This window comes from Cetorhinus maximus, chromosome 29 (genome assembly GCF_964194155.1).
Source record: "Cetorhinus maximus chromosome 29, sCetMax3.hap1.1, whole genome shotgun sequence".
NCBI classification, from domain to species: domain Eukaryota; kingdom Metazoa; phylum Chordata; class Chondrichthyes; order Lamniformes; family Cetorhinidae; genus Cetorhinus; species Cetorhinus maximus.
The window spans coordinates 17,878,768-17,905,795 of NC_135907.1; the positions used below are offsets into that span (position 1 = coordinate 17,878,768).

The 27,028-nt window shown below is 45.1% G+C and overlaps 1 protein-coding gene across 1 annotated transcript in view; it reads left to right on the forward strand.

Moving 5' to 3' along the window:
- LOC144669336 (myosin-binding protein C, fast-type-like) overlaps positions 1 to 27,028 on the forward strand; it is a 90,992-nt gene that overhangs the window by 53,101 nt on the left and 10,863 nt on the right. The window contains exons 22-31 of the mRNA XM_078531698.1: positions 1,549 to 1,708; positions 2,950 to 3,054; positions 5,212 to 5,400; positions 5,679 to 5,813; positions 7,983 to 8,150; positions 11,324 to 11,412; positions 14,795 to 14,990; positions 22,928 to 23,067; positions 24,671 to 24,830; positions 26,437 to 26,573. Coding sequence (XP_078387824.1) covers positions 1,549 to 1,708; positions 2,950 to 3,054; positions 5,212 to 5,400; positions 5,679 to 5,813; positions 7,983 to 8,150; positions 11,324 to 11,412; positions 14,795 to 14,990; positions 22,928 to 23,067; positions 24,671 to 24,830; positions 26,437 to 26,573 — 1,479 coding nt within the window. The remainder of the gene's footprint in view (positions 1 to 1,548; positions 1,709 to 2,949; positions 3,055 to 5,211; positions 5,401 to 5,678; positions 5,814 to 7,982; positions 8,151 to 11,323; positions 11,413 to 14,794; positions 14,991 to 22,927; positions 23,068 to 24,670; positions 24,831 to 26,436; positions 26,574 to 27,028) is intronic.

Below are 27,028 nucleotides of genomic sequence, written 5' to 3' on the forward strand. Positions count from 1 at the left end.
TGGTAATGCCATTGAATGTCATGGGGAAATGAGTAGATTCTCTCTTGTCGGAGATGGTCATTGCCTGGCACTAGTGTGGTGTGAATGTTACTTGCCACTTGTCAGCCCAAGCCTGGATATTGTCCAGGTCTTGCTGCATTTGGACATGGACTGCTTCAGTATCTGAGGAGTCAAGAATGGTGCTGAACATTGTGCAATCATCAGCGAACATCTCCACTTCTGACTTTATGATGGAAGGAAGGTCATTGATAAAGCAGCTGAAGATGGTTGGGCCTAGGACACTACCCTGAGGAACTCCTGCACTGATGTCCTGGGACTGAGATGATTGACCTCCAAGAACCACAACCATCTTCCTTTGTGCTGGGTATGATTCCAACCAGTGGAGAGTTTTTCCCCTAATTCCCATTGACTCCAGTTTTGCTAGGGCTCCTTGGTGCCACACTCGGTCAAATGCTGCCTTGATGTCACCTCGGGAGTTCAGCTCTTTTGTCCATGTTTGAACCAAGGCTGTAATGAGATCAGGAGCTGAGTGGCCCTGGCAGAACCCCAAACTGAGCATCAGGGAGCAGGTTATTGCTAGTGCTGCTTGATAGCACTGTTGATAATCCCTTCCATCGCTTTACTGATGATCGAGAGAAGACTGATGGGACGGTAATTGGCCGGTTTGGATTTGTCCTGCTTTTTGTGTACAGGACATACCTGGGCAATTTCCACGTAACTGGGTATATGCCAGTGCTGTAACTGTACTGGAACAGCTTGGCTAGGGGTGCGGCAAGTTCTGGAGCACAAGTCTTCAGTACTATTGCCGGAATATTGTCAGGGCCCATAGCCTTTGCAGTATCCAGTGCCTTCAGCTGCTTCTTGATATTACGTGAAGTGAGTTGAATTGGCTGAAGACTGGCTCCTGTGACACTGGGGAACTCTGGAGGTGGCTGAGATGGATCATCTTTTGGCCCTTGAAGTAAGAAATTACATTTCTAGAGCGTCTTTCATAATCCCAGGATATCCCAAAATGCTTTACAGTCAATGAAGTTATCAACTGTTAGAGATGCATTAAATGAGGCAGCCAATTTGCACACAGCAAACTCCCACAAATGTGATAATGACCAACTAATCTCTTTTTAGTGATAGTGCTCAAGGGATAAATATTGGCTGGGACAACAATGAGAACTCCTCTGTTCTTCTTCAACATAGTATCTGGGGATCTTGTAAGCCCACCCAAGTGGGAAGTAGGAGCTCAGTTTAATGTCCCATTGGAAATACAACACCTCTGATGGGGCAGTACTGGCACTGGGAGTGTCAGCCTAGATTTTGTGCCAATGGAGTGGAATTTCAACCCATGAGCTTCTGCCCCACCAAAATCAAATGTGCTACCCACTGAACCATGACCCATAATGTAGTCCGCCATTTTTGAGACTCAACAAATCCACTTTGGTTTAAGGTGAGTTCGGGACTGCCTGAGGTGAGCAAAGTAATATCTAAACTGACAACATGGCGGAACCGAAGAATGAATCCTTCTTTAGCCTTATTCATTATTATCATGCCTAGGTACTCTCGGAAACAGAAGGACGCCTGCGGATTGAGGCAAAGAACAACATCAGCAGTTTGGTGATAGAAGGAGCGGTGAGAGAGGATGAGGCAAAATACAATATTGTGGTCCAGAACCCAGCGGGTGAAGATAAGGCTGTCATCTACCTTAAAGTTGTCGGTAGGTCTCAGGGGGATGGGCCATCTGGCAGGAACAAGTGCAACGGTTTCAGAAATGCAGAAAAGAGAGGCGAAATGGGCCCAGTCGCTCAGTTACCACTCATCCAGTTTTTTGGAGAATTCTTTTTTTAGAAAAGCTGAACGCCAAATACTCATGTAGTCACCTGTGTCTCACATGGAGGTATTCCATCGGCTAGTAGCTATTGAGAACGGTTTTCACTGCTCACATGACTATTAAAGACATTCCTGAGGTGATTGATGAATCTGTGCCTTCAGCAAAGTAAATCTCTGAAGTTAAACTGTGACCCCATCCCATCCCATCCCATCCCATCTATCCCATCTCCTGTCTGCTTGGGACTAGGAGGAAAGCAAGGCGGTCCTGTGGATAACTGTAAGGACACCTCAGATTACTTTCAGCAATTCTTTTCTTTTTTCATTATTTATTTGTGGCAAGGCCACATTTGTTTACCATTCCCAATTGTCCTCAAGAAGGTGATGGTGAGCCGCCGCCTTGAACTGCTGCAGTCCATGTGGTGTAGACACCTAACAGTGCTGTTACGCGACTTTTCTGTAGCGGTTTGATACAACTGAACGGGTTGCTAGGCCTCTTCAGAAAGCGGTCTGGAGTCACATGTAGGCCAGACCAGGCAAGGCCGGCAAATTTCCTTCCTAGAAAGAAATGATGATAGGTTTTTACAGCGACCTAATAGTTTATGGTCACCATTATGAGGCTACTTTTTATTTTAATTCCAGATTTTTATTAATTAATTGAATTTAAATTTTACTGGCTGCCCTGGTGGGATTTGAACCTGAGTCTGGAGCATTAAGTCCAGGATTTACTAGCCCAGTAACATTAACATGTTATCATTCCCGATCCTCTAGTCCGTTAGCTAGTAACTATATTCAGAACTGTTTTCGCTGCTCAAATGACTACTAAAGACATCCTGAAATCTTGGGCAACATCTAAGTGCATGGAGGGATGAGCAAAAGATCCAGTCTACAGAAATATCTCATCATACTGTCACGCGAAGTGTTGCATAATCAGCCATCGGGAAACACTTCCCGTGCCATATCTGAGAAAGCCTCTATGAATCCAAGGCCCTCAGAACGTCCAGCACTTTGAATGCGTTGTCCGCTCTTAACAACCCTTAACTCTATCTAGCATCTGCCACCTTTGGGTCGGAGGAACTGTTGATGTTTTGGCAAGTGTGCAGTAATAGCTACCAATCCTTTGTGTTGCAGATGTGCCTGATCCCCCTGTGAATGTCAAGATCGTTGGCATTGGAGAGGACTGGTGCACAGCGGGATGGGATGTTCCTCCATATGATGGTGGCCAGCCGGTTACAGGTACCTGCATGTTCCAGATGAGGTCCACTGGGTGGTTGCCGACCCAAGTTAAACATTTTTGCCATTTTAAAGGGGAGAAGAAAAAGTGAGAGGCGATTCTTGTTTGTTGTAAAAGGGATCGAGTCGGCTGACCTAAGGTGAGCAATGCCATGGGTGGTCTAACATAACGGAAATCAAAATTCGTGGTCAAGGGAAGAAAAAAGGTCTTTTCCTTCTAGACTCAAAGCGTTCGAGAAAGTCCCAAGCCTGGCTGTGAGGAAGGACTGAGACTAGGGCCGAGATGTTCCAGCCCCACCATGGTGGGTCTCAGTGCGAGGAATGTGGCGGGCCAGCCATAAGTCCATTGACTTTCAGCAGGACCGGGAATTCCCGGTGGCAGGCGGAGTTGGAAAATCCTGGTCGAGGATACCTTTGGTCGAGACTGTTTATTGCACAGCTTACTTCTCCACTCTAAACCCCCTCATACCCAGCGCTGGCTGACTCTTCTTTATATACACATAGCTCACCTTTTCTTCGGAAGGTTATTATTGAATCGATTTCCACTGCCATTTCAGACATTGAATTCCAGATGATAACTCACTGTGTAAAAGAAATTCCGTAGAACTACGTAGAATTTACAGCACTGAAACAGGCTCCACACATCCCACCCTACTTCATCCTACCCAATCAACATTCTTTCTATTCCTTTCTCCCTCATGCGTTTATCCAGCTTCCCCTTAAATGCATCTATGCTACTCACCTCAACTACTCCCTGTGGTGGCGAATCTCACATTCTAACCACTGTTGCTTCTGAATTCCTATTGGATTTATTATCTCCTCATCTCCTCTCTGGTTCTTTTGCCAATAACCTTAAATCTGCGTTTCCCGGTTACCTACCTTCCTGCCAATGGGAACAGTTTCTCTCTATGAACTCTGTCAAAACCCATCAAAATGTTAAACACTCCTATTAAATCTCCCCATAACCTTCCCTGCTTTAGAGAGAACACTCCTAGCTTCTCAAATCTCTCCACAAACTGAAGTCCCTCATCCCTGGAATCATTCTTAGTAAATTTCCACTGTGACCAATACCTTGACATCCTTCCTAAAGTTTGGCGCCCAGGATTGGACACGGCACTCCAGCTGAGGGTGGGAAGCCCCTAGCCTATTATAAATAGGAGTAAACAGACCCACATTATGGGGCTGGGTTGCTCTGTCCCATAGTGTAGAGTCTGGGAGACTTTGGTCTCAGTTATGGGGGGGAGGCACTAGTCCATAGCATCAAGAGGAATCCCCTTGTTCTACACAAAAGCAAAATACTGCAGATGCTGGAAACCTGAAAAAAAAACATAAAATGCTGGAAATACTCAGCAGGTCAGGCAGCGTCTGTGGGGAGAGAAACAGAGTTAATGTTTCAAGTCAACGACCTTTCGTCAGAACGGGAATAAGTTCGATATTCGGCAAGGGGGGAGGGTGTTTAAAAAAAAAAATGAAGGGATGGCCTGTGATAGGGTGGGAGACAGGAGAGATTAAATAACCAAAGCGTTGGTGATGCAGGGCCAAAGGGAGTGGCAACGGGACATGTAAAAAACCAAAAAATGTGTCCAGAGGAGGTGGGAATTGCAGACCTATAAACAGCTGCTGTCCGAAAGTAAAAAACAGGCTAAAGTGAGAGTAAAACCAAGACGGTGGTCGGAACTTGTGGAACTCAATGTTGAGCCTGGAAGGCTGTAGAAAGCCTCTTTTCTTGGAGAGTGGGAGGGGTCTCTTTGTTTTATGCCACAGAGTCGGATTCCTTTGGCCTACATTATGGGCTGAGGGGGGTGTTAATGTTGCAACCCTGTCACAATGAAGTGGGTGCTCTAGTGGTAACTGAGAGCAGCAGTTACTAACTGGGGAAAGGTAAGGGCATTATTCTTAAGTATATATAAGAGCCGGTTTTCACCTGTATGGGGAAGGAAAAGGGAATCTGTGCTCTGTGAATAAACCTATGTTAAGGAAAGACTGGCTCTACATTCCTCCTTTGCTCAGTGAATTATAACAAGCGGCTTTGGTTCATATGATAATGGGGAGTTTCTCTAGTTTGTTTTCTAGGGAGGGGTCCTTCTGGTTTAAATTATGGGGAGGCGGAGGGGGGGAGGTGCAACGACAGTGCTGTTTATTCTTTGCCTCTTCGTGCAGGTTACTTACTGGAAAGGAAGAAGAAAACTAGCCAGAGATGGATGAAGTTGAACTTTGAACCTGTACAAGCCACAACCTTCACTGCCAGCCGGATGATAGAGGGCTGTCAATATGAGATGCGTGTGTATGCTGTGAATGGGATTGGCATGTCTCAACCCAGCGTTTCTTCACGGACTTTTATGCCACTTGGTAAGCAAGGAGCGGCTTTGGGCGTTGGAAGTGGGAATCGCGGTGGAAAGGTGGAGGGCTAGCATTCTGTCGGCAACTGAAAATTTTAATTACGAGCGGGGATTTTAGGAAGCTATCGCCCTTTCATCCGTTCTCAGCCAGCGTGCTGTGGGAGCCTAGGCATGTGCATTGATGCTGGGGAGCATTGCTGGCACAGAAATCCCACAGTTATGGTAATGCCTGCCCGCGGCAAATTGCTGGGCCAAACCTGCCGCTAAACGTTTGCTTTGTGTCCCTAGCCGTCCCAGGCGAGCCAACGCACTTAACTGTTGAAGATGTTACTGACACCACCATTACCCTGAAGTGGAGAATACCCGAACAGATTGGTGCTGGTGGATTGGATGGATACCTGATTGAATATTCAAAGGAAGGCTGTAAGTACTGGACAGTTTGCTGATTCGACGATCAGAATTTTCAACGCACTATGGCCGGGTCGGGGGAAGCAGGATTGGGAGTAGGCGGGCACGAAATTTTGGGCAGCTGTCTGGCATGCCAGTTTGCCAGTGTCATCTCGTCCCGGGCCATTTCCCCAGAGGCGGGATTGGGGTGGAAGGGCTACCTGCTTGGGAGCAGTGTGTAGCCAATGAAAGTAAGTAAAAAAGGCGAATTAAGGCCAATTATCTGAGGGTGACTGGAATTCCCCCGGGGCCCCTCCTCCAAAATGGTGGCTCAGCAGCTGTGGCCGTTCTTTTTTTTTTAATTCAAAAGTTTCCAAGTGGAGGCGCCATCTCTCTTTCTCCCCTTCACGCAACACTGGGCTGCAGCACCTTCCACACTGGAATGTCTCCTATTGGCCAATTCAGGGGAGGTCACGGCCAGGTGACTACTTCCGACACAGTGTGAGGTCAGGACCACCCCCCCCCCCCCCCCCCCCACACCATTTGACCCCAATGTCGGCATCCTGACCCAAACCGCAAAATCCTTGCCCGTTACCTCAGGGTGACATTTAATGAGTATTTAACTGGCGCCAATGTTGACAGCCAGTTGTGCTGTCTCTGCTACCATTCAATCTAATGTCCAGTATAAATGTGCCGTTTGCCGTCGGATTGACTGACTCTGAATCTCTTGTCGCCTGACGATACTTTTTGCTGTTGGGTGATGTAGCCCAGCCATGGTTAAGAATATCTTTACCCAAGAGGGTCGTTGGAACGTGAAATACTTTGCCACGGGGAATGGTTGAGTGGACACCCGGCATCATTTAAAAAGTTTATTTTTGGGATGTGAGTGTCGCTGGGCAGAATTTATTGCCCATTGTTAATTGCCCTCGAGAAGGTGGTTGGGAGATGCCTTCTTGAACTGCTGCCACCCATCCAATGAGTGTGCTCCTGCAGTGCTGTTAGGGAGGGAGTTCCAGGATGTTGACCTAGCGACAGTGAAAGAACAGTCAACAAGGTGGTATGTGTGATTTAGAGCAGAACTCGCAGGTGGTAGTGCTCCCATGCACCGATAATGTCTTTGATTGTCAAGGGGAGATGGTTAGATTCTCTTGTCGGAGATGGTTCTTGCCTGGTGATATGGCGATTTAAGGGAATATGGACCAACATTTGAAACGGAGGAAGATTGAGGCTATGGGAAGTAAGCAGGGCATTCAGATTTAATTTTGGATTGCTCTATATTGAAGAGCTGACAGACACGTGATGGGCCGAATGGCTTCATCGGAGCTATGAGACAGATCTTGATTTGGGAACAAAGCTTCTAAATGGCAAGAACCGACAGAAAGGACCCCCCGCCCCTCCCCCTCAAGATGTTTTAAAATGAAATTTATATGATATTTGTTCTGGCAAACCATTATGGTTCCACCACTTTCCGCAAAATTCAACCACGGCATCACCAAAATGGCTGGCAGAACAAGAGGGCAAATTCTCAACAGCTCTCCACCCACCACCAGCCTGCATTCAGCCCCCCAGCAACCTGCTGACGTGACTAGCTATTTTTCGAACGCTCTCGGCCTGTCCTAATGACATGCCTCAGCTTCACGTGCATGTCAACAGGGCAACCGGGCATGATTGTTTCATCCAGTTGCCTTTCTGAGTGAGACTGTCAGGTTTAGTGACAAACTAGGGGCCATGTTTGCGTTATGACCTCATTCTCCTGCGACATCGGCCCCTTGCAGGCACCGGAGCTGGAGAGAACTTTCACCCATCTACCTAGGCTGGCCTTAAAGTCGAGGTGAAAGGCCAATCATTTTAAAACCCACTGCTCCAGTTCTTAAAAGCCCTTTCTGTCCCTCCTTCCCTCTGTGCAGCAAACAACTTGCCTTTCCACTGCCTTATCCCCTTGGCAATCTGGCTAAGATCGTGGAATTATGTAGGAGTGGTACATAGGAACAGCAGGAGGCCATTCAGCCCCTCAAGCCTAAACTGCTTTTCAGTTAGATCATGGCTGACCTGTATCCGAACTGCAATCCCCCCTACCTTGCTTCCCTAACCCTTGGTATCCTTGCTTAAGCAAAATCATAACCAAAGATCTTGACCAAAGTCAAGTTTTGAACATGGCTGCCCTCTCTCTTTTGTTTTAACCATGAAACCTCTGCCTCTCTGCAGCCGATGAATGGGTCGCAGCCAACAAAGAACTGGTGGATCGTCTAGGATTCACCGTCAAAGGCCTTCCCACCGGAGAGAAGATTAACATACGTGTGCGGGCAGTGAACATAGCCGGAAAGAGTGTACCTGCTGTACTCAGCCAGCCAGTCACCATCCGTGAGATTGTCCGTAAGTAGCAACCAAATAAACTGAGCAAAGCGAAAGCTAATGACTGAGCTTTCCATTTTGAAGGACCTGGGAGCTTGGGAACAGATTCCAACCTAGACATGTGATCCACCTCCTTGGGGTGAAATTTGAGTAGTCTGAACAAGGCTTCATGATGTTTTAACAACAGTTGGCGTTAGTCATCAAAAAACATCCATGGCCGATCAAGGAAGTTAAAGATAAAACAAAGGCAAAAACTAAGGCATACCAAATTGCAAAGGTCAGTGGCAGGCTGGAAGATTGGGCAACTTTTAAAGATCAACAAAGGGTTACTAAAAAAAAAATAAAAAGAGCAAAGGTAAATTATGAAAGAAAACGAGTGCAAAATGTTAAAACTGATAGCGAAAGCTTCTACAAATATGTAGAAGGAAAGAGAGTAGCTAAAGTGAATGTTGGTCCCTTGGAGGATGAGACTGAGTTAATAGTGGGGAACGCAGAAGTGGAAGAGACACTTAGCCAATATTTTGCCTCACTTTTCACGGTGGAGGACACTAGTACCACCCCAATAGTAACAGGTAGTGCAGAGGGTATAGAGAAGGAAGAACTTAGAACAATCACCATCACTAGACAAAAATACTGAGCAAACTATTGCGATTAAAGGGTGGCAAGTCACCAGGACCTGATGGCCTATATCCCAGGGTCTTAAAGGAAGTGGCAGGGGAAGTAGTGGATGCATTGGCTATAATATTCCAAAATTCCCTGGATTCTGGAAAGGTTCCGGTAGATTGGAAACATGCTAATATAACACCCTTGTTCAAAAAGTGGGGGGGAGGCAGAAAGTAGGAAACTATAGGCCAGTTAGTTTAACGTCTTTTGTTGGGAAATTGTTGGAATTCGTTATTAAGGAAGTAGTAATGGGGCATTTGGAAAGTCAAAATGCAATCCATCAGAGTCAGCATGGTTTTATGAAGAGTAAATCGTGTTTGACTAATTTGCTAGAATTCTTTGAAAATGTGACAATGGGGATCCTATAGATGTAGTATATCTGGACTTCCAGAAGGCCTTTGATAAGGTGCCGCACAAAAGATTAATACACAAGATAAGATCACACGGAGTTAGGGGTAATATATTAGTTTGGATAGCTGATTGGCTAACCAACAGAAAGCAGAGAGTTGGGATAAATGGGTCTTTTTCTGGATGGCAAGCTGTAACTAGTGGGGTGCCACAGGGTTCGGTCCTTGGGCCCCAACTATTTACAATCTATATTAATGACTTGGATTCAGGGATAGAAGGTGTTACAGCTAAATTTGCAGATGATGCCAGAATAGGTGGGAAAGTAAGTTGTAATGAAGAAATGAGAAATTTACAAATGGATATGGACAGGTTAGGTGAATGGGCCAAAATTTGGCAGATGGAGTTTAACGTGGATAAGTGTGAGGTTATCCATTTTGGTCAGAAGAATAAAAAGGTGACTTATTATTTAAATGGAGAGAAACTTCAAAATGCTTCAGTGCAGAGGGATCTGAGTGTCCTCATGCATGAATCATATGCAGGTACAATGTAATAAGGAAGGCAAATGGAATTTTGGCATTTATTGCTAAATGAATAGAGTATAAAAATAGGGAAGTGTTGTTGCAACTGTACAAGGCATTGGTGAGACCGCACCTGGAGTACTGTGCACAGTTTGGGTCCCCTTACTTGAGGAAGGATGTCGTTGCATTGGAGGCAGTTCAGAGGAGGTTCACTAGATTGATTCCAGAGATGCGGAGCTTGTCTTATGAGGGGAGATTGAACAGTTTAGGCCTATACTCGCTAGAGTTTAGAAGGGTGAGAGGAGATCTAATTGAGGTATATAAGATGCTAAAGGGGATAGACAAAGTAGACGTGGAGCAGATGTTTCCCCTTCTGGGGCATTCTAGAATGAGAGGCCATAGTTTTAGGCTAAGGGGTGGTAGATTTAAATCAGAGATGAGGAGGAATTACTTTTCTCAAAGGGTCGTGAATCTGTGGCATTCACTAGCTCAGACTGCAGTGGATGCTGGGACGCTGAATAAATTTAAGGAGGAGATAGACAGGTTTTTAATTAGTAACGGGTTGAAAGGTTATGGGGAGAGGGCGGGAAATTGGAGTTGAGGCCGAAATGAGATCAACCATGATCGTAATGAATGGCGGGGCAGGCTCGAGGGGCTGAATTGCCCACTCCTGCTCCTAGTCCTTATGTTCTTATCAAGATCTGCCCAGGTAGAAGGACCACCTGTAAGAACGTCAGCTGCAGGAGGAAGGCATTCAGTCCCTCAGATCTGCTCCACCATTCATTTGGATCATGATCAATCTGTATCTTGATCCAATTTACCCACCATAGCTCCAAATTCCTTACCCAACAAAAAAATCTAATCGATCTCACCCTTGAAAGCGCCAACAGGGCATCGGCTAGGCCAGTATTTATTGCCAATGAGGTCTCGGTAAGGACAGCAGATTTCCTTCCCCAAAAGGCATGAGTGAACCAAGTTTCATGGTCATCGTCAGACTTTTAATTCTAGATTTTTATTGAATTCAAATTTCACCACATGTTGTGGTGAGAATTGAACCTGGGTCCCCAGAACATTACTTTAGGTCTCTGGAATACTAGTCCAGTGACAAGACCACTTTGCCACCACCTCCTCCCAAGGCATCCACAGCCTATTTGACTCATTTGTACAGCTTTAGTTAGAAAATGCCAGGGAAGTGGAATTTCCCACTACACAGCGAAATTGAGAATAGGATAGATTCCTTTTAAAGGGCAGCTAGATAAGCACATGAGAGAGAAAGGAATAGAAGGTTATGTTGATAGGATGGGAGCATAAACACTAGCATGGACCAGTTGGACCAAATGGCTTGTTTCTGTGCTGCAATTTCTATGCAAAGTAATATAAGCACAAATATATATTTCTTTTATTTTTCATGATGTGGACATCGCTGGCTAGGCCAGCATTTTATTGCCCATCCCTGATTTCCCTGGAGAAGGTGGCAAACTGATGGCAAATCCAAAGAGTACTGTACTGCAGAGAAACTTTGGCTAAACGGTTGTCTGCCTCGGTTATGTTTGGTTCTTGAGACCTCCATCACAATTACCTACAGGAAGTTATGTCAAGGCTGAGGCACTGCAGACTTGCCAGGATATGCTGTAATCTTCTTTTATTCCTTTCTTTTCCATGTAGAACACCCAAAAATCTGGCTACCACGCCAACTGAGACACACATTAGTAAGGAAGGTTGGCCAACAAGTCAATCTTTTGATCCCTTTCCAGGTGAGGAACCTGTTTTTGTATATGTGTGTGTGTGTGTGTGTGCATGCATATGCGCCTGTCTGTCCTGGGGTACATACCTACAAACTCCTTGTTGGCAAGGTCCTTGGAGGAAGGCATTCATTTAATAGAGTCATAGAATGATACAGCACAGGATGAGGCCATTTGGCCCCACCGTGCCTGTGCGGGACCTTCCTGCCTGAGAATTGAACCTTGTGTTGCCACGTGATATTAACAAGCCAGGATCTGATGGCGAATTAGCAATGAAAAGAACAGAATGACAAAACTCTGATCAAGTCCTACCTACAGATCATGTCATCCCATCCTGAACTCCGCCACACCCCATGATGAGCTCCACCCCACCCAATTAATCTCCCAAGAATTTTCCTCTAAGTTTGCTTTCCTTGACATGACTTTCTATGATCTCAAGGCTTGGTATAGTCTTCAGATGAAGTGAGTTTAGAGAATGACAGGTAATTGGACTAGGCTTTGGAGAAATAGTTTGGTTCTCATTTTAAAGTCCTATGCTCTACCCCTATTCCTATGTCCAGATCTATAATATGGACACTTATATATAACATTGTAATTATGCCCTCTCACCAATGGTGATGCTGCAGCACTTCAGTTGGGTTGAGTGTGTAATGACAGTCTGATATGTTTACATAGGCAATTTTCATCATTAATGTGGATGTAATAATTTATAATGAAACAGGGCTCAGAAAATGCGCACAGATGACAAATTTGAACATAATGCTACTTTCCCTGTGTGCAAGGCTAGGGAAAGAATCAAAACCAAGTATTCAGGCTATCAGGGTTAGCAGTCCAAGGGATAATCGGAGAAAAGTGGGGCAAAAAGAGAGGGGAGAGGGGAGGGAGGGGAAGAGAGGAGAGGACAGAGGAGCAAACTAGCGATGAGAGGGAGCATGGAGAAGGGGCTGTGGAAGGGAGATAGAAGTGAGGGTGGATGAGGAGAGAAGTGAATACTAGGCATTGAAAATGGGTGTGGGAATGTGGAGGTGGGGAGAGGTGCTGGGGAATAGGAGAGGGAGAGAAAGAGGAAGATTGAGGGTTGGAAGAAAGAAGTGATAGCAGAGATATTAGGGAGAGGAGTTGATGGAATATGGCAGGGTGACTCCATCTACAAGATGCATTGCAGCAATTCACCAAGGCTCCTTCAACAGCACCTTCCAAAACTGTGACCTCTACCACCTAGTAGGACAAGGACAGCAGATGCTTGGGACCACCACCACCTGCAAGTTCCCCTCCAAGTTCCTTCACTGTCGCTGGGTCAAACTCCTGGAGCTCCCTTCCTAACAGCACTTTGGGTGTACCTACACCCACATGGACTGCAGTGGTTCACCACCACCTTCTCAAGGGCAGTTAGGGATGGGTAATAAATGCTGGCCTAGCCAGTGACATCCACATCCCATGAAAGAATAAGTAAAAACTCCTGAGGTGGAGAGGTCAGGGAAGGTGGCAATTTTTTTCACAGCTGGGGTGGGGATGGTTTGGCTGCACAATGTGGAAAGAGGTTCTTCCATCTGTATGTCCTGCCCACAAGTTATTTTAAGGTAGGAACTTTGAAGGAGGATTTTCATACCTGATCCTAGAGGTGAAAGTTCAGTGAGATGTCTGTGTGTTCTGAGGGATGGGGGTTGGGGTTGGAGAGGGTCATCTATCAGAAATGAGGATTTTCACACCCTCTCCCTGGGCTGGATTTGAGTCTCACCTTCCAAACCCACAACCGCTATCATCTAAAAGGGGAAGGACAGCAGATACCGGGGAACAAGTTCCCCTCCAAGCCAGTCACCATCCTGACTTGGAAATATATCGGCCGTTCTTTCACTGTCGCTGGGGCAAAATCCTGGAACTCCCTCCCTAACAGCGCTGTGGGTGTACCCACACCACGTGGACCGCAGCAGTTCGAGAAGGTGGCTCATCACCACTGTCTCTAGGGCAATTAGGGATAGGCAATAAATACTGGCCTAGCCAGCGACACCCACATCCCGTAAATGAATAAAAAAAGGTGGCAGGATAAAGTCTCAACGCATTCTGCACGTCTGTAGCTGAGACAGAGAACAGCTGTGATCTCCGATTGACATGACTGAAACCTGAGAGGGGGGTAAAGAAAAGTCTGCACATGGATGAGATACAACTTTATGGGGAAACTGTATCAAGACAAAATTGCTTTCTTCCATACCAATACAGTACATTAAAATAAGGGAGTAATTAGATTGCTGCAGTTGGTCTCAGGGCCCCTGGAATAGAGAAGGGAAAATCAGCACATTACTGATCTGCTGCATTGTTGACATCACTTTATCATATTGGAGGCCAGGGGGTCTTACAGCAGGACTTTCAGCAAGCAGTCTATTTCACAGCAAACAAGTCGATTCACTCAGTCGATACACTGTTTAAAGTCATTTAAACAGCACATTACAACAAACAGTCTACAGAATCTATTTAAACAGCACACTCATTAAACTCTACACAGTCTCTTTAAATGATGCACCGCAGCAAATAGTCTACAAACAATGCACTACAGCAAACAGCCTACAGAGTCTATTTAAACAGCATATTACATAGAACAGTCTACAGCGTCTATTTAACACTCATTAAACAGTCTACATAGTCTATTTAAACAATGTACAACAGCAAAAAAGTCTACAGCCTATTCAAACAGAACACTAGAGCAAACAGTTTACAGAGTCTATTTAAACAGTACACTCGTTAAACCCTACACAGTCTCTTTAAACGATGCACTACAGCAAATAGTCTACAGATTCTATTTAAACAGCATATTACAGACTGTCTACAGAATTTATTTACAGATTCACTATGAGTTAGGGAGCACAGAACCATAATCACAGCAATGTCTCCTGATAAAAATCATGGTGATTTCTCCAGCAAAATGATGGAGAATAGTTGTGTAATACAAATTCTATGTGTAAAATTAATCCCAGTTACTTGCAGCAGTGGGGCTCTCCAGAACTGACAGACGGATAATTTGCCTGTCTATCTCTATTCTGGCTGGGAATAATGATGTCACCATATACAGCCAACATATTGAATAAGAGCAGAATGTGGTTCAACTGTAATGCCTCATAGGGTCGAAAGTTTGCTAAGAATCACTGCCAGGGCTCACAGGAAGAGTGGTTACATGGGTGCAGCGCTGGAAGCAATTGTGGAAATGCATCCCAGTCTACAAAGTCTATTTAAACAGTGCATTATAACTGCCTTCAGGGAGTGGAGAAGAGAGAACTGAATGGAGTGAGGGAAGAGACATATTTCAGAATTAAAATAATAACCTTGAGTTGATTCACAAGCATGCTTCACTTTCTCAACCCGCCTGAGTTGGATTGACTGTTTGAACTTTGGTCCTCATCAGGGAAAGCCACGGCCTTTGATCACATGGTTGAAAGATGGGCAGCCACTGGACTCCAAGCAAGTCAGTACCCGCAACAGCGAGGTGGACTCCATTCTCTTCATCCGAAGTGCTGAGCGCTGTAACTCTGGGAAATATGAGCTCAGTATTCAGATTGAGAACTTGATCGACAAGGCAATAGTCAAAATTCGGGTTGTTGGTAAGCACCATAGTCTGGGTGGCATATTTAATTATGGGCAGCCAAAGAAATCCCTCAGCTTTAAGTTGAAAATACTTTGAAATGTTTCGTGAAAGACGCTTCACAAAGTTGACTCCTGGGAATGTAAGAATGTATGAAATTGACAAATAAGAAAAGACTGTCTGGTCCTATCAAGCCCTTGACCGCAATGCTGGAGCATCATGACTAGACACGTCTTTCCTCTCTTGACCTCCCTTCCAATCCCTCACCCCCATCCTTGCAACCAAGTGATCTCCTGGGAGAGGGAAAGAAACCCAGAGACCATAGGGAACAAATACTCTGGAAAATTCATCTCCAACTCACTCAATTGAAATCAGTCCAGAAGATCACATGGGTCAAGTCTTTTCCATAAAGACACTAATGCTGCAGTCTCTGCCCCAGTCAGAAACCCATCCAGCTCCCTCCTGAAGGCTACAGAAAGTAGTCTGTGCACTTTGGCAAACAGTCTACAGAGTCTATTTAAACAGTACACAACAGTAAATCGTCTACAGAGTCTATTTAAACAGTGCACTACAGAGTCTATCTAAACAACACACTCAGCAGTACCCATTACACCAACTGGGAATGGTAGCATAGTGGTAATGTTACTGGAATAAAATGCTAGTCTCACTAATAATGGTCAGGAAACTACAAGATCATTGTGAAAATATGTCTAGTTTACTCATATCCTTTAGGGAAGGAGATCTGTCCATATCTGACTTGACCTATATGTGTCTCCAGATCCACAACGATATGGTTGATTCTTAACACCCTCTGAAATGGGTTAGCAAGCCACTCCGTTTTGGTGGTTCACCACCCACTCAAGGGCAATTAGGGATGGACAATAAATACTGTCCTTGCAAGTGACGCCCACAACCCAAGAATGAATAAAAAATGGCAATTCATTCCAGAGGCTTACTACTTTCTGGGAAAAGATATTCTCTATTCCTGCTCTTACATGAAACTCATGTCCTCTATTCCTCTCCAATCTGTTAACATGGAATAATTATCACAGACGATACTAATCTGCCATTAATTATGTTAGAGACCTCCCTATCAGCTCGCCTCCAAGTCTAAAGTCAATAGACCAAGGGTCTTGAGCTTACCTGATTGCTGAGGTTCTTTGAGGAAGTGGTGAAATGCTCATCATGTACATCTAATTAACATCCAGGACTCAAGAACAAATGAGTAACAATAGAAAAAGATCTTCTGCTCCACCAAGACATGGGCCAGAATTTTATGTGCCGCGATGGGATGTGGGTCTGACCCGAACTAGTGCGAAAACGTTGGGCGGGCTTCCCGACATCATAGCGACGTCGCGTGGTATCACGGTCGGCAGGCGCGCACGGAAGTCGGAAGTGCGCCCGCTGACAAAGTTCCAATTGAGCCAATTAAATCCCCAATCGACCAAAATTTTTAGTGGCTTTTATGCTTGGCCCATGTGCCAGTCGACCAGGTGGCCTTCACATTTTTGCTTCGTTCTCGATCCATAAAATGCCCAGAAGATTTTCGAAGGTTGAGGATTTATGACCATCGCTGTCAGTCGTTTGTAGCTTGTGGCATTTGTTTGGGTGCAAATATCCTTTGAACAACACTGCAGCTCCCTGCGGCAGCTCCGCAGCAGTTGTCAGCCTTCAGGGAGCTCGCTGTAAGCCGCCACCTGCACCCTCACTTGTCTCGACACCCGCCCTCTTCCCGCTCCACCCCCCCTCACGGCAGCACTGAGCCTCCCTCAGCGCATGTTTCGTGCCGGCCGCCGGTTAATTGGCCAGCCAGTGTGAAATTGCATGTCCGTTGCGATCGTGGCCAAAAGCGCATATCTCGTCCATTTCTGGGCTCGCCGATCACACGCACACGACGAGCGCAAAATTCAGGTCGGTGATGTCCGATCAGACTATCACCTCCCCCACCCTCTTCCCAACTCCTGCCACCCCACAGTTTTGTAAACTCCTGGGGAAAGGTAAAAATGGAGATCAAAGCCCCAGATCAATTGAGAGAATTTCAGTTCACCCTCGGAGGCAATCGAGCCAGCCCACGGCGCTAGTTAATCACAGCTATCTCTCATCTCGAAATCACTGTGCCCTCCCTTCTCCGGAACGTGTCCAGCCAATTCTGCAGAAGGGACTGCGATGAGCTCACGCCTGCGGCACAGTTTGTATTCGGCTAAAACGTCTCTCACCGCTGGGCAGTGTAGCATCTAACTCCCAAAAAACCTCTCCATTGTACTGATGTTGTCAGGGCTGTTTCACATAGGTTTTTTTCTGGCACTGAAACAGCCTAGCCAGTCTTTGCCGGTGTGGGTTTGCTTACGGTATCCGAGTCGTAAGTTGATACGAATAATCCAAGAAGTTCACTAACAAATCGGGAAGTGTTGGAAGGTTACAGAGAGGAAGGTGGTGGCATAGTGCTATTGCTACTGGTAATCCAGAGACCCAGCGTAACGTTTGAGGGCCTGGGTTCAAATCCCACCATGGCAGATGGTGGAATTTGAATTCAATAAAAATCTGATGATGACTATGAAACCATTGCCGATTGTTGTAAAAATCCGCCTGGTTCACTAATGTCTGTTAGGGAAGGAAATCTGTTGTCCTTATCTGGCCTGGCCTACATGTAACTCCAGACCCACAGCAGTGCGGTTGACTCTTAACTGCCCTCTGAACAAGGGCAATTAGGGATGGGCAATAAATGCTGGCCCAGCCAGCGACATCCACATCCCATGAACGAATTTTTAAAAACTCGATGAAATGTTAATCCTTTCAGTTGTGATTTGCATTCTTGTATTGCAAGTATCAGTGTCCAGTCATTGTTGAGGCCTAGCTCAAACTCATGAGGCCTTCCCTGTGTTCAGCAAAATTAGTTAAGTTGAGACATGTAAAAAGCCTCAAATTTTATATAACACCTTTAACAAAGTAAATGGGACTTCATATTAGTTTGATCAAACAAAATTTAACATTAAGATAAGGAGATATTAGGCCAGGTGACCAAAAGCTTGGTCAAAGGGATAGATTTTGAGGGGCATCTTAAAGGAGGAGAGAGAGGTGGAGTTGCTTAGGAAGGGAATTTCGGAGCTTATAGCCCAGGCAGCTGGAGGCACGGCCCAGAACTGGTTGAACGGTAAACATCACGGGATATGCTAGAGGCCAGAATTTGGAGGCATGCAGTGATCTCAAAGGGTCGTGGGGCTGAAGGGTTACAGAGATAGAGAAGGGTGAGGCCCTGGATGGTTTTGAAAACAAGGATGAGAAGGGAGTCAAAGGTGATGAATGTGGAGTTGAGGCCGCAATCAGATCAGCCATGATCTTACTGAGTGGCGGAGCAGGACTGAGGGGCCGAATGGCCTTCTCCTCCTAATTCGCATATTCGTATGTAAAATCAAAGTGTTGCAGAGCTGGGGACAAATGTAGGTCAGCAAGCAACGTAGGGAGAAGGGGGTCAGAGAGAGGCAAGCTGAGATGGAGGAGAGATAGCTGTGAAAATATATCCCAAAATCATTTTATAGCAACTTTCCCTTCATCCTTGAGGTTACTCTCCACTCAAAAACCTTCCCACCAGATTATGGTTGAGTTCAGGAATTTAATGGGTGGAGGAACTAGGGGGAGAAAAACAAGAATTGTGTCACCTTTCCATACGGCAACGGGTTTAAAAGTAAAACTGTAATGCAGTTAACTCAGGAAGGGGCAACCATTGACCATTGCTGTGCCACTGCAGTCAGAACAGCCAGACTGCCCCGGCGGTTATGCAGTATTCTGGAACTTTCTGCAATGAATGAAACCTGTTGCAGCGTAATTACGGTCACAAGAAGAAGGCCTGATATGCGAGGAGAGTTGACCCAAGTGTAAAGGACACAAATAATTCTTTAGCTGAAAGGGTGAAGTCAGGGGTTTGGAGCCAGAAGGGATTGGTTTGCACGCCTGATACAGAGTTAATTGAGCTTCCGGCTGTAGGACGAGCAAAGGTAACCAAGCTCAATTTGAGGGATCAGATGTGCAGAGTTCTGATCAGATAGAATTGGAGCTGTTTCAGCTTCTCATATCACGTTAACTGCTTACGATTGTATAACCCACCCCTTGCGCAGCACTCTCTGATATACCCTACGTCTCACAATGTAACACTTCCTTACACCTGTCAACGCTCTCCATGCTTCACACCTCTCAATGTGACATTTTCTGATATACCTACGGCCCCAAGGTAACATTGATACGTACCCCTCGCTGAATAACAACAACCTGCATTTTTATAGCGCCTTCAGCTCAGCTATGCATCACATTCCCGTTTCATGGGACTTCGCAGGAGTGAAATGGGGCATAAATTGATACCGAGCCAGAGGAGAAGGAGACATTAGGTCAAGCAACCAAACATTTGGTCAAAGAGGTAGGTTTTTGAGGAGAGAGAGAGGTGGAGAGGTTTATGTAGGGAACTGCAGAGCTTAGACAGCTCAAGGCACAGCCTTGGGTGTGAAAGAAATCTGGAATGGGAAGATAATATCAGAATATTTCTCCAATCTGAATGATTACTCATGTAAAGATTTTTTTTTCTAGAACATAAACAATTTGCTCAATACCCACACGTGCTTAACATGCCCATCTCTGTAGCAGTAGCTGTCTTTAGTAAGTGCTCTTCTCCAGTACAGTGTAGTTAATGCCAAGCTTGTGATATTCATTCTGTCAGGATCACATTACAAGAGAGGTCTGTCAGTAATTCCACTCTATCCCTGTGTACCAAGCCTATTTGTAAAATTCCAAAGAATATTGCTAGGAAAGAAATGCCCTCTTTGCCCTAGAAGGAAATTTTGGAGCAATTCGATAGCCTCTTGTTGCCCCCCCATGGACTGTGACCTATGGGACGTCCAAACCCCAAAGATCAAGTGCTTAAAAAAGCCAGCTAGTGATTTATTTGGACAACAGCTTGAGCTGTGAAAGATTCAATTTCTACTTGGTCTAAAAGTTATGCCTAGCGTCCTTGGCATTAGCCTTATGCTGTACTGGCATTAACTGCTGGGTAATGAGAGGAGGATTGTCAAATGTTCCTTGCTGGCACCAAGCCCTAGTTTCTCCATCTTGACTTTAAAATTCTCGGTGAGAAGCTATTCACTCCAATCCTAAAGAAGTCAAATCTTGCTGGTGTGCTTTTCCACCAATGTTGTACCTTTCCCAATTGATTGTTCTTCATGTTTGAACCAAGAGATTGAGTCTATTTGATCCTGTGGAGTATTGGCAAATCTCACTTGGTCCTTAGAGAAAGCTCCATGTTATGCAGTCCGGGCAGACACCCTTGTTCACTCCAGAGGAGATGCCGTACTGTCAGAGATGCCATCCTTTGACACTGAGGGTTGGCTTGCCTGGTGTTTTTTAGTACACAAACAGGCCAGTTGGCTCAACATGTCCCTGATGTATATGTTCCACATAAGCCTCCTCCAACCTTACTTCATCTCACCCTATCTACATATCCTTCTATTCATTTCTCCCTCGTGTATTTATCTAGCTTCCCCTTCAAAGTATCTCTGGTATTCACCTTCACACTCTTGAGGTTTTTTTATTCTTTTGATGGGATGTGGGCATCACTGGCAAGGCCAGCATTTGTTGCCCATCCCTAATTTCCCTTGAACTTAGTGGCTTGCTAGGCCATTTCAGAGAGCAGTTGAGAGTCAACCACATTGTTGTGGATCTAGCCCCGTGGGCCAGACCAGGTAAAGATGGTAGATTTCCTTCCCTAAGGGGCATTAGTGAGCCAGGTGGGTTTTTAATGACAACCGATGACAGTTTCATGGTCACATTACTGAGACTAGCTTTATAATTCCAGATTTATTAATTTAATTAAATTCCACCAACTGCCATGGTGGGATTTGAACCAATTTAGCCTGGACCTCTGGATTACTAATCTAGTCACGTTAAAATGGATTTATTAATGACTATCTTTTATTTATGATGCCTTTGTTTTGGTCTCACCCACAAGTGGAAATGTATTTTCCATCTTTATCTTGCTAATCCCTTATTAATTTTAGAGACTCTTTTCAGGTCACCTCACAGTCTTCGCGTTTCTAGAGAATGACTCCCAGTCTGTTCAGTTTTTCCTGATAGTTGTACCTCTCAGTTCTGGTATCATCCTCGTGAATCCTTCTTGTGCTCTCTTTGGTACTTCAATATCCTTTCTGTATGAAGACCCGATGCACATGTTGCACAAAATGCCATGGTACCATTTGAGAAAGGGCAGCATATTCTCCCAGGACCTGGCCAACATTCCTCCCTCAATGACAGCAACTTGCATCCGTATAGTGTCTTTATCGCATAGGCTCATAGATGTTTACAGCACGGAAAGAGGCCATTCGGCTCATCGTGTCCGCGCCGGTCAACAAAGACATGATTACACTAATCCCATTTTCCAGCGCTTGGGCCCATAGCCCTGGAGGCTATGGCAAAGCAAGTGAATATCTCAATACTTCCTAGACATTATGAGAGTTTCTGATTCAACCACCCTTTCAGGCATCATAGAAAATTATTCCAAGGCGCTTCACAGAAGCAGAGCCAGACAAAAATTGACACTGAACCAAAGGAGGGGACATTAAAGCAGGTGATCACACACTTAGCCAAAGAGGTGGGTTTTAAGTAGGAGGAGAGACAGAGAGAGGTGGTGAGGCAAAGAGGTTTGGGAAGGGAATTCCAGAGATTGGGCCCTAAACAGCTGAAGATATTGCCATCAATAGCGGGACAAAGAAAGTGCAGGATTAATTAAAAACATCAGCCACCAATTGTAGATGAAATAGTCATTCATTTTGTAACTAGTTTCTTGTGCAAAATGGCTTCTAGGTTTGCCTACAAAATAACAGTCAGTGCCTCCAAGCGCTACATGAGGGCTTTGCTCTTTTCTGAGATGTGACATGATGCTGCATAAATCCAAGTCAGTCTTTGTTATATCAAAAGGTGCTACACCTATATCTGCTGTATGCAATTGTACGCTACCCAACCAGACTTGGGTATCAGAAATGGAACATGGCGCATTGTGCAGGATGAGGAACGCTCATGTTAACCAATGTGTGAAAATTTACACATCAGTAGAGGCAGTACATCCATCCACCCTGTTGATTCATAATGAAGAGCTGGTCAGTGAGGGAGGGGGAGAACCCAAATGAACCAAAGGATTGGACACAAGGGAGCAGAGATATACTGAGACACTGCAGCCTGGAAACGATGGGGAAAAGACAATAAATGTAAATGCCAAGTTGTTTTGTCATAGGAAGGAAGAACTTGCGTTTATGCAGTTCTTTCAAGAGGCATTTCACAGCCAGTAACATTTTGGAAGTGTGGTCCCTGTTGTCATATTGGGAAATACAGTGGACAGTGCATGCTTAGCAAGGTCCCAACCTTCAATAGATTAATGACCAGATAATCTACAGGGAGAACTCACTGCGGCACTTTATGTAGTGCCATGGGATCTATAAAATCCACCAAAAAAGGCAGAGAGGGCCTCCGTTTAACATCTTGTCTACAAGATATCACCTCAGACAGTGCAGCACTTCCTCAGCATGATACTAAACTATAAGATTTATAGGTATCCACAACTTCTGACTCAGATAAAAGAAAAGTACTGAGGATGCTGGAAATCTGAAATCAAAGCAGAAAATGCTGGAAAAGCTCAGCAGGTCTGGCAGCGTCTGTGGAGAGAGAAACAGAGTTAACGTTTTGAGTCCAATATGACTCTTCTGGAGAAGGGTCATACGGACTCGAATCATTAACTCTGTTTATCTCTGCACAGATGCTGTCAGACCTTCTGACTCAGAGATGTGAGTGCTACCCAGTGGAGTGTCCTGGGCTTTAGTTGGAGCTGACTGCCGCTGCAAAAAACAAATGCCACTTTCATTTCATTCTCTTGAACGTTGATTGCAGTTTTTGCTGTAATTTTTCTTTGCTCTGAATCTACTTCAGATAAGCCTGCACCTCCAGAAAGCCTGAAGATTGCAGATGTCTGGGGATTCAACGCTAGCTTGGAGTGGACACCACCAAAGGACGATGGGAACTCAGAAATCATTGGCTACACCATTCAGAAAGCCGACAAGAAAACCATGGTGAGCGGGTAAAACTGGCAGGGCTGGCAGCACATATTGACATAGGCTTGCTACGCCATACTGCACAGCTGTGAATTCCAATGCACTTGCAGTTTCAGCTAAGGCATTGAAGGTAGCACCACACACACATACACACACACACACTTCTCTGAGTTTATCAATCTCTGTGTGAACAGCAGTCAGAGCAATATTTTTTTCTGCACCCACAACGTCCGAGACTACGGAGAGGAAAAGTGGGCGTTGGATGAGGGTAGAAATTGTCTGTGCTGATGGGCTGCTGATCCTGTCAGAGCTCAGACATAAAGACTTGCTGCTTGTGCAAAGTACTTGTGGATGCATAGCCCAGCACAACATTGCACATTAGAAAAGAGATAAAGCTACCCAAGAAAGAAACACAAGCATGTTTATGAGCAGGAAGTGCTAGCAGATTCCTTGCCCCACCTTCTCAACAGCAACAACCTTATTTATATAGCCCCTTTAAAGTATTAAAGTGTTAATGGGATGTTAATTGTATTATCAAGGTTAAGGATACACGGGTGAAGTGCATTGATTCATTAAGTACCTTGAGCACATATAAAGAAAGACTTCCCCTTTAAGGGGCTGTTAATTCTATTCGTTCATTTGTTTATTTTATTGGTATACTCAAAAGAGTATAAAGAAATATTTCTGAGACACTGGGTTGATTAGCAGGTAGGAGGCAGAGCTGTAAATAAACCAACTATCAAGAAAAGGATTTGCCTCTGGTTTCATACTTTGTCATCCGGCTTGTGATCCAAAGGCACCTCATGGGAGTGTTATAAAACAACATTTAATGCTGAACCATGATGGCAATATTAGCCTAGGGCAGATTGCCAGAAGCTTGGTGAGATGTAGGTTTTAAGGAGCGTCTTAAAAGAGGAAAAAGAAGTGGAAAGTCAGGTTTAGGGTGAGAATTTCAGAGCTTGGGGCCCACACAGCTGAATACATGGCCACCAATGGTGGATCGATTAAAATCAGGGATGCTCAATAGGCAAGAACTAGATGAGCGCAGACATCTCAGAGGTTGGATGAGTAGAGATAGGGAGGGGCCAGGCCATGGAGGGATTTTGAAACAAGGATGAGAATTGTAAAATCAAGGCATTGCTTAACGGGGATCAACAGGGGTACTAGGTGAACGGGACGTGGTGCAAGTAAGGACATGGGCAGCAGAGGTTTGGATGACCTCAAGTTTATGGTGGGTAGAATGTAGGAGGACAGCCAGGAGTATGTTGGGATAGTCAAGTTTAGAGGTAAAAAAAGGTAGGAATGAGGGATTCAGCAGCGGATGAGCTGAAGCAGCAGCAGAGTTGGACAATGTTAGAGGTGGAAATGGGCAGTCTGAATGGTGGGGTGGTCGGAAACTCATCTCAATGTGAAATATACCACACCAAGGGTGCGAGCACTCTGGTTCAGACAGGGAGAAGGAAGGAGTTGGTAGCAAAGGAACAGAGAGTGTATAGTGGGGACTGAAGGTAATGGTTTCGGTTTTTCCAATATTTAGTTTGAGGAAATTTCTCAGACGGTTTTGACCCGGATTTGGCTCCAACTGAGAAAATAGTGATGAACTTTCACCCTTTGGTTTCAGGAATGGTTCACTGTGTATGAACATAACCGTAAACCTCACTGCACCATCTCTGATCTCATCATGGGCAATGAGTACTACTTCCGTGTCTTCAGTGAGAATATCTGTGGTCTAAGTGACAGTCCAAGAACAACGAAGAATACAGCCTATATCCAGAAAGACAGTAAGTGACGGGATTAACTCCTCTCTCTCAACAGGATACATAGGAGTACCCAAATCTCTCAATGTTTGATTGCATTGCTTGGTGTAAGATTATCTCCTTGAGTCTGAAAGTTTAGCCACTGTGCTTTCTCTACCCAGTGTTGGCATTAACTAACCCCACACACAATCTACTGTAGACTAATGTGTCAGTTTAGCTCAGGGATTTGCCTTTGAAAATAGTTTGTGGGTCCAAGCTGCACTCTAGCACTTAGGGCAGATGGTGACATAGTGGTAATGTCACTGAACTAGTTAAGCCAGAGGCCTAGTCCTTGGAGACACAAGTTCAAATCCCACCATGGCAACTGATAAATTCAATTAATAAAAATCTGGAAAATCTAGTCTCAGTAACAGTCCAGCTATCATCAAGTGTTGTAAAAAAAAATTGTTGGTTCACTAGTGTTCTTTAGGAAGGAAATCTGTCATCCTTACCTAGTCTGGTCTACATGTGACTCTAGACCCACAGCAATGTGGTTGACTCTTAAGCACCCTCTGAAAAAGCCTAGCAGGTTGCTCAGTTCAAGTGCAATTAGGGGTGGGCAACAATGCTGGACTTGCCCAGTGACACTCACATCCCATCAAAGAATAAAATAAATTCAATAATCTAGGTTGCTACTTCAGTACAGTAGCAAAGGGCAACTTCATTGTGAGATGTGCCATTTCTCAGGTGAAACATTAAAATCAGACCTGATTTGCTTGTATATTTGGCTGTGGAAGTTCCCAAGATACTTTTTTTTTTAAAAAAAAGGAAAAACAAAGACGCGGCATTTTGTACAGTGCTTTATGACCATCGGACCACCCCAAAGCACTTTACAGCCAATGGAGCACTTTATGAAGTGCGGTTCCTGTTGTATTGTAGGAAACACAGCATTTTGAACTCCGCAAACTCCCAAAAATAGCAATGCCCTAATGACCAGATAATCTGTTTTTGTGATGCTGCTTGAGGGATAAATATTGACCAGGACGTGAGAGATAATTGTTAATAAAGCCTAGACTACTGTATGCTTTATTAGCCGCACTCCCCACCTGTCCTGCCACCTTCAATGACTTATGCATATATACACCCAGGTCCCTCTGCTCCTGCAGAGCCTTTAGTGCTGTACCCCTTATTTTATATTGTGTCTCCATATCCTTCCCACCAAAATGAATCACTTCACACTTCTCCGCATTGAACTTCATCTGCCATTTTTCAGCTCATTATACCAGCATGTTTATGCCCTTTTGAAGTTCTGCACGGTCTTCCTCGTGGTTCACAATGCCTCCAGGTTTTGTATCGTCCGCAAACAATTTGCCTGCACGGTTACACCATGAGATTGTGTACGAGTTCTGTTGTCAGTTGGTGTACCAGCAGGCAACACCGTGAAGCAGTGGGATTGGGGCAGGGGGCAGGTGGTGGGGGCAGTGCATGCATATTTCCAGACATGTGATAAATACTTAGCAATGTCAGGCACTGAGGTGAAACAGGGAAAGTGGAGAAAAATACTCAGCAGCATTGACTGGTGGGGGGTGGGGGAGTGGGTGGGTAAGGTTAGTCAAGTCGAGTCTTAATTCTTCCCTTTCTCCCTCCACAGGCGATATTTTTGCGGCACTACCGTTCAAGGGGCATGACTTTAACCAAGCACCGAAATTCACACAGCCTCTATTGGATCGTTCTATTGTAGCAGGTTACACAGCAAAGCTGAGTTGCTCTGTGCGAGGCTCTCCTAAAGTAAGTGTATTATTTAAGACAGTCCTAACAATGGAGGTCTTGTGGCGCCTTGGATAGTGTCCCTGCTGCTAGGCCCAGAAGTTCTGGGTTCAAGCCCCACTCTGGGACTTAATGGCCATGGAAGGTGTGTTCATAATGTGGCCAAGCGGGTGATTATCAGCCTGTAAATCCTTCCAATATGGCAGGTGATAAGAGTAGGAGAGTTTCCTGGTCAGCCATACTGCAGAAGGCAATGGCAAACCACTGCAGTGCTTGGCCAAGCATAACCATGAACCAATCCCTTGCATTAAAAACATCAAGGGATGGGGGGATAGTGCAGTAAGATGGTGTTGAAGTTGGAGATCAACCATGATCTCATTGAATGGCAGAGTAGGCTGAATGGCCTACTCCTGCTCCAATTTCTTATGTTGATTCCATTAGAAGTCCATGGTCACCAATGCCCTCTTAGGGAGGAG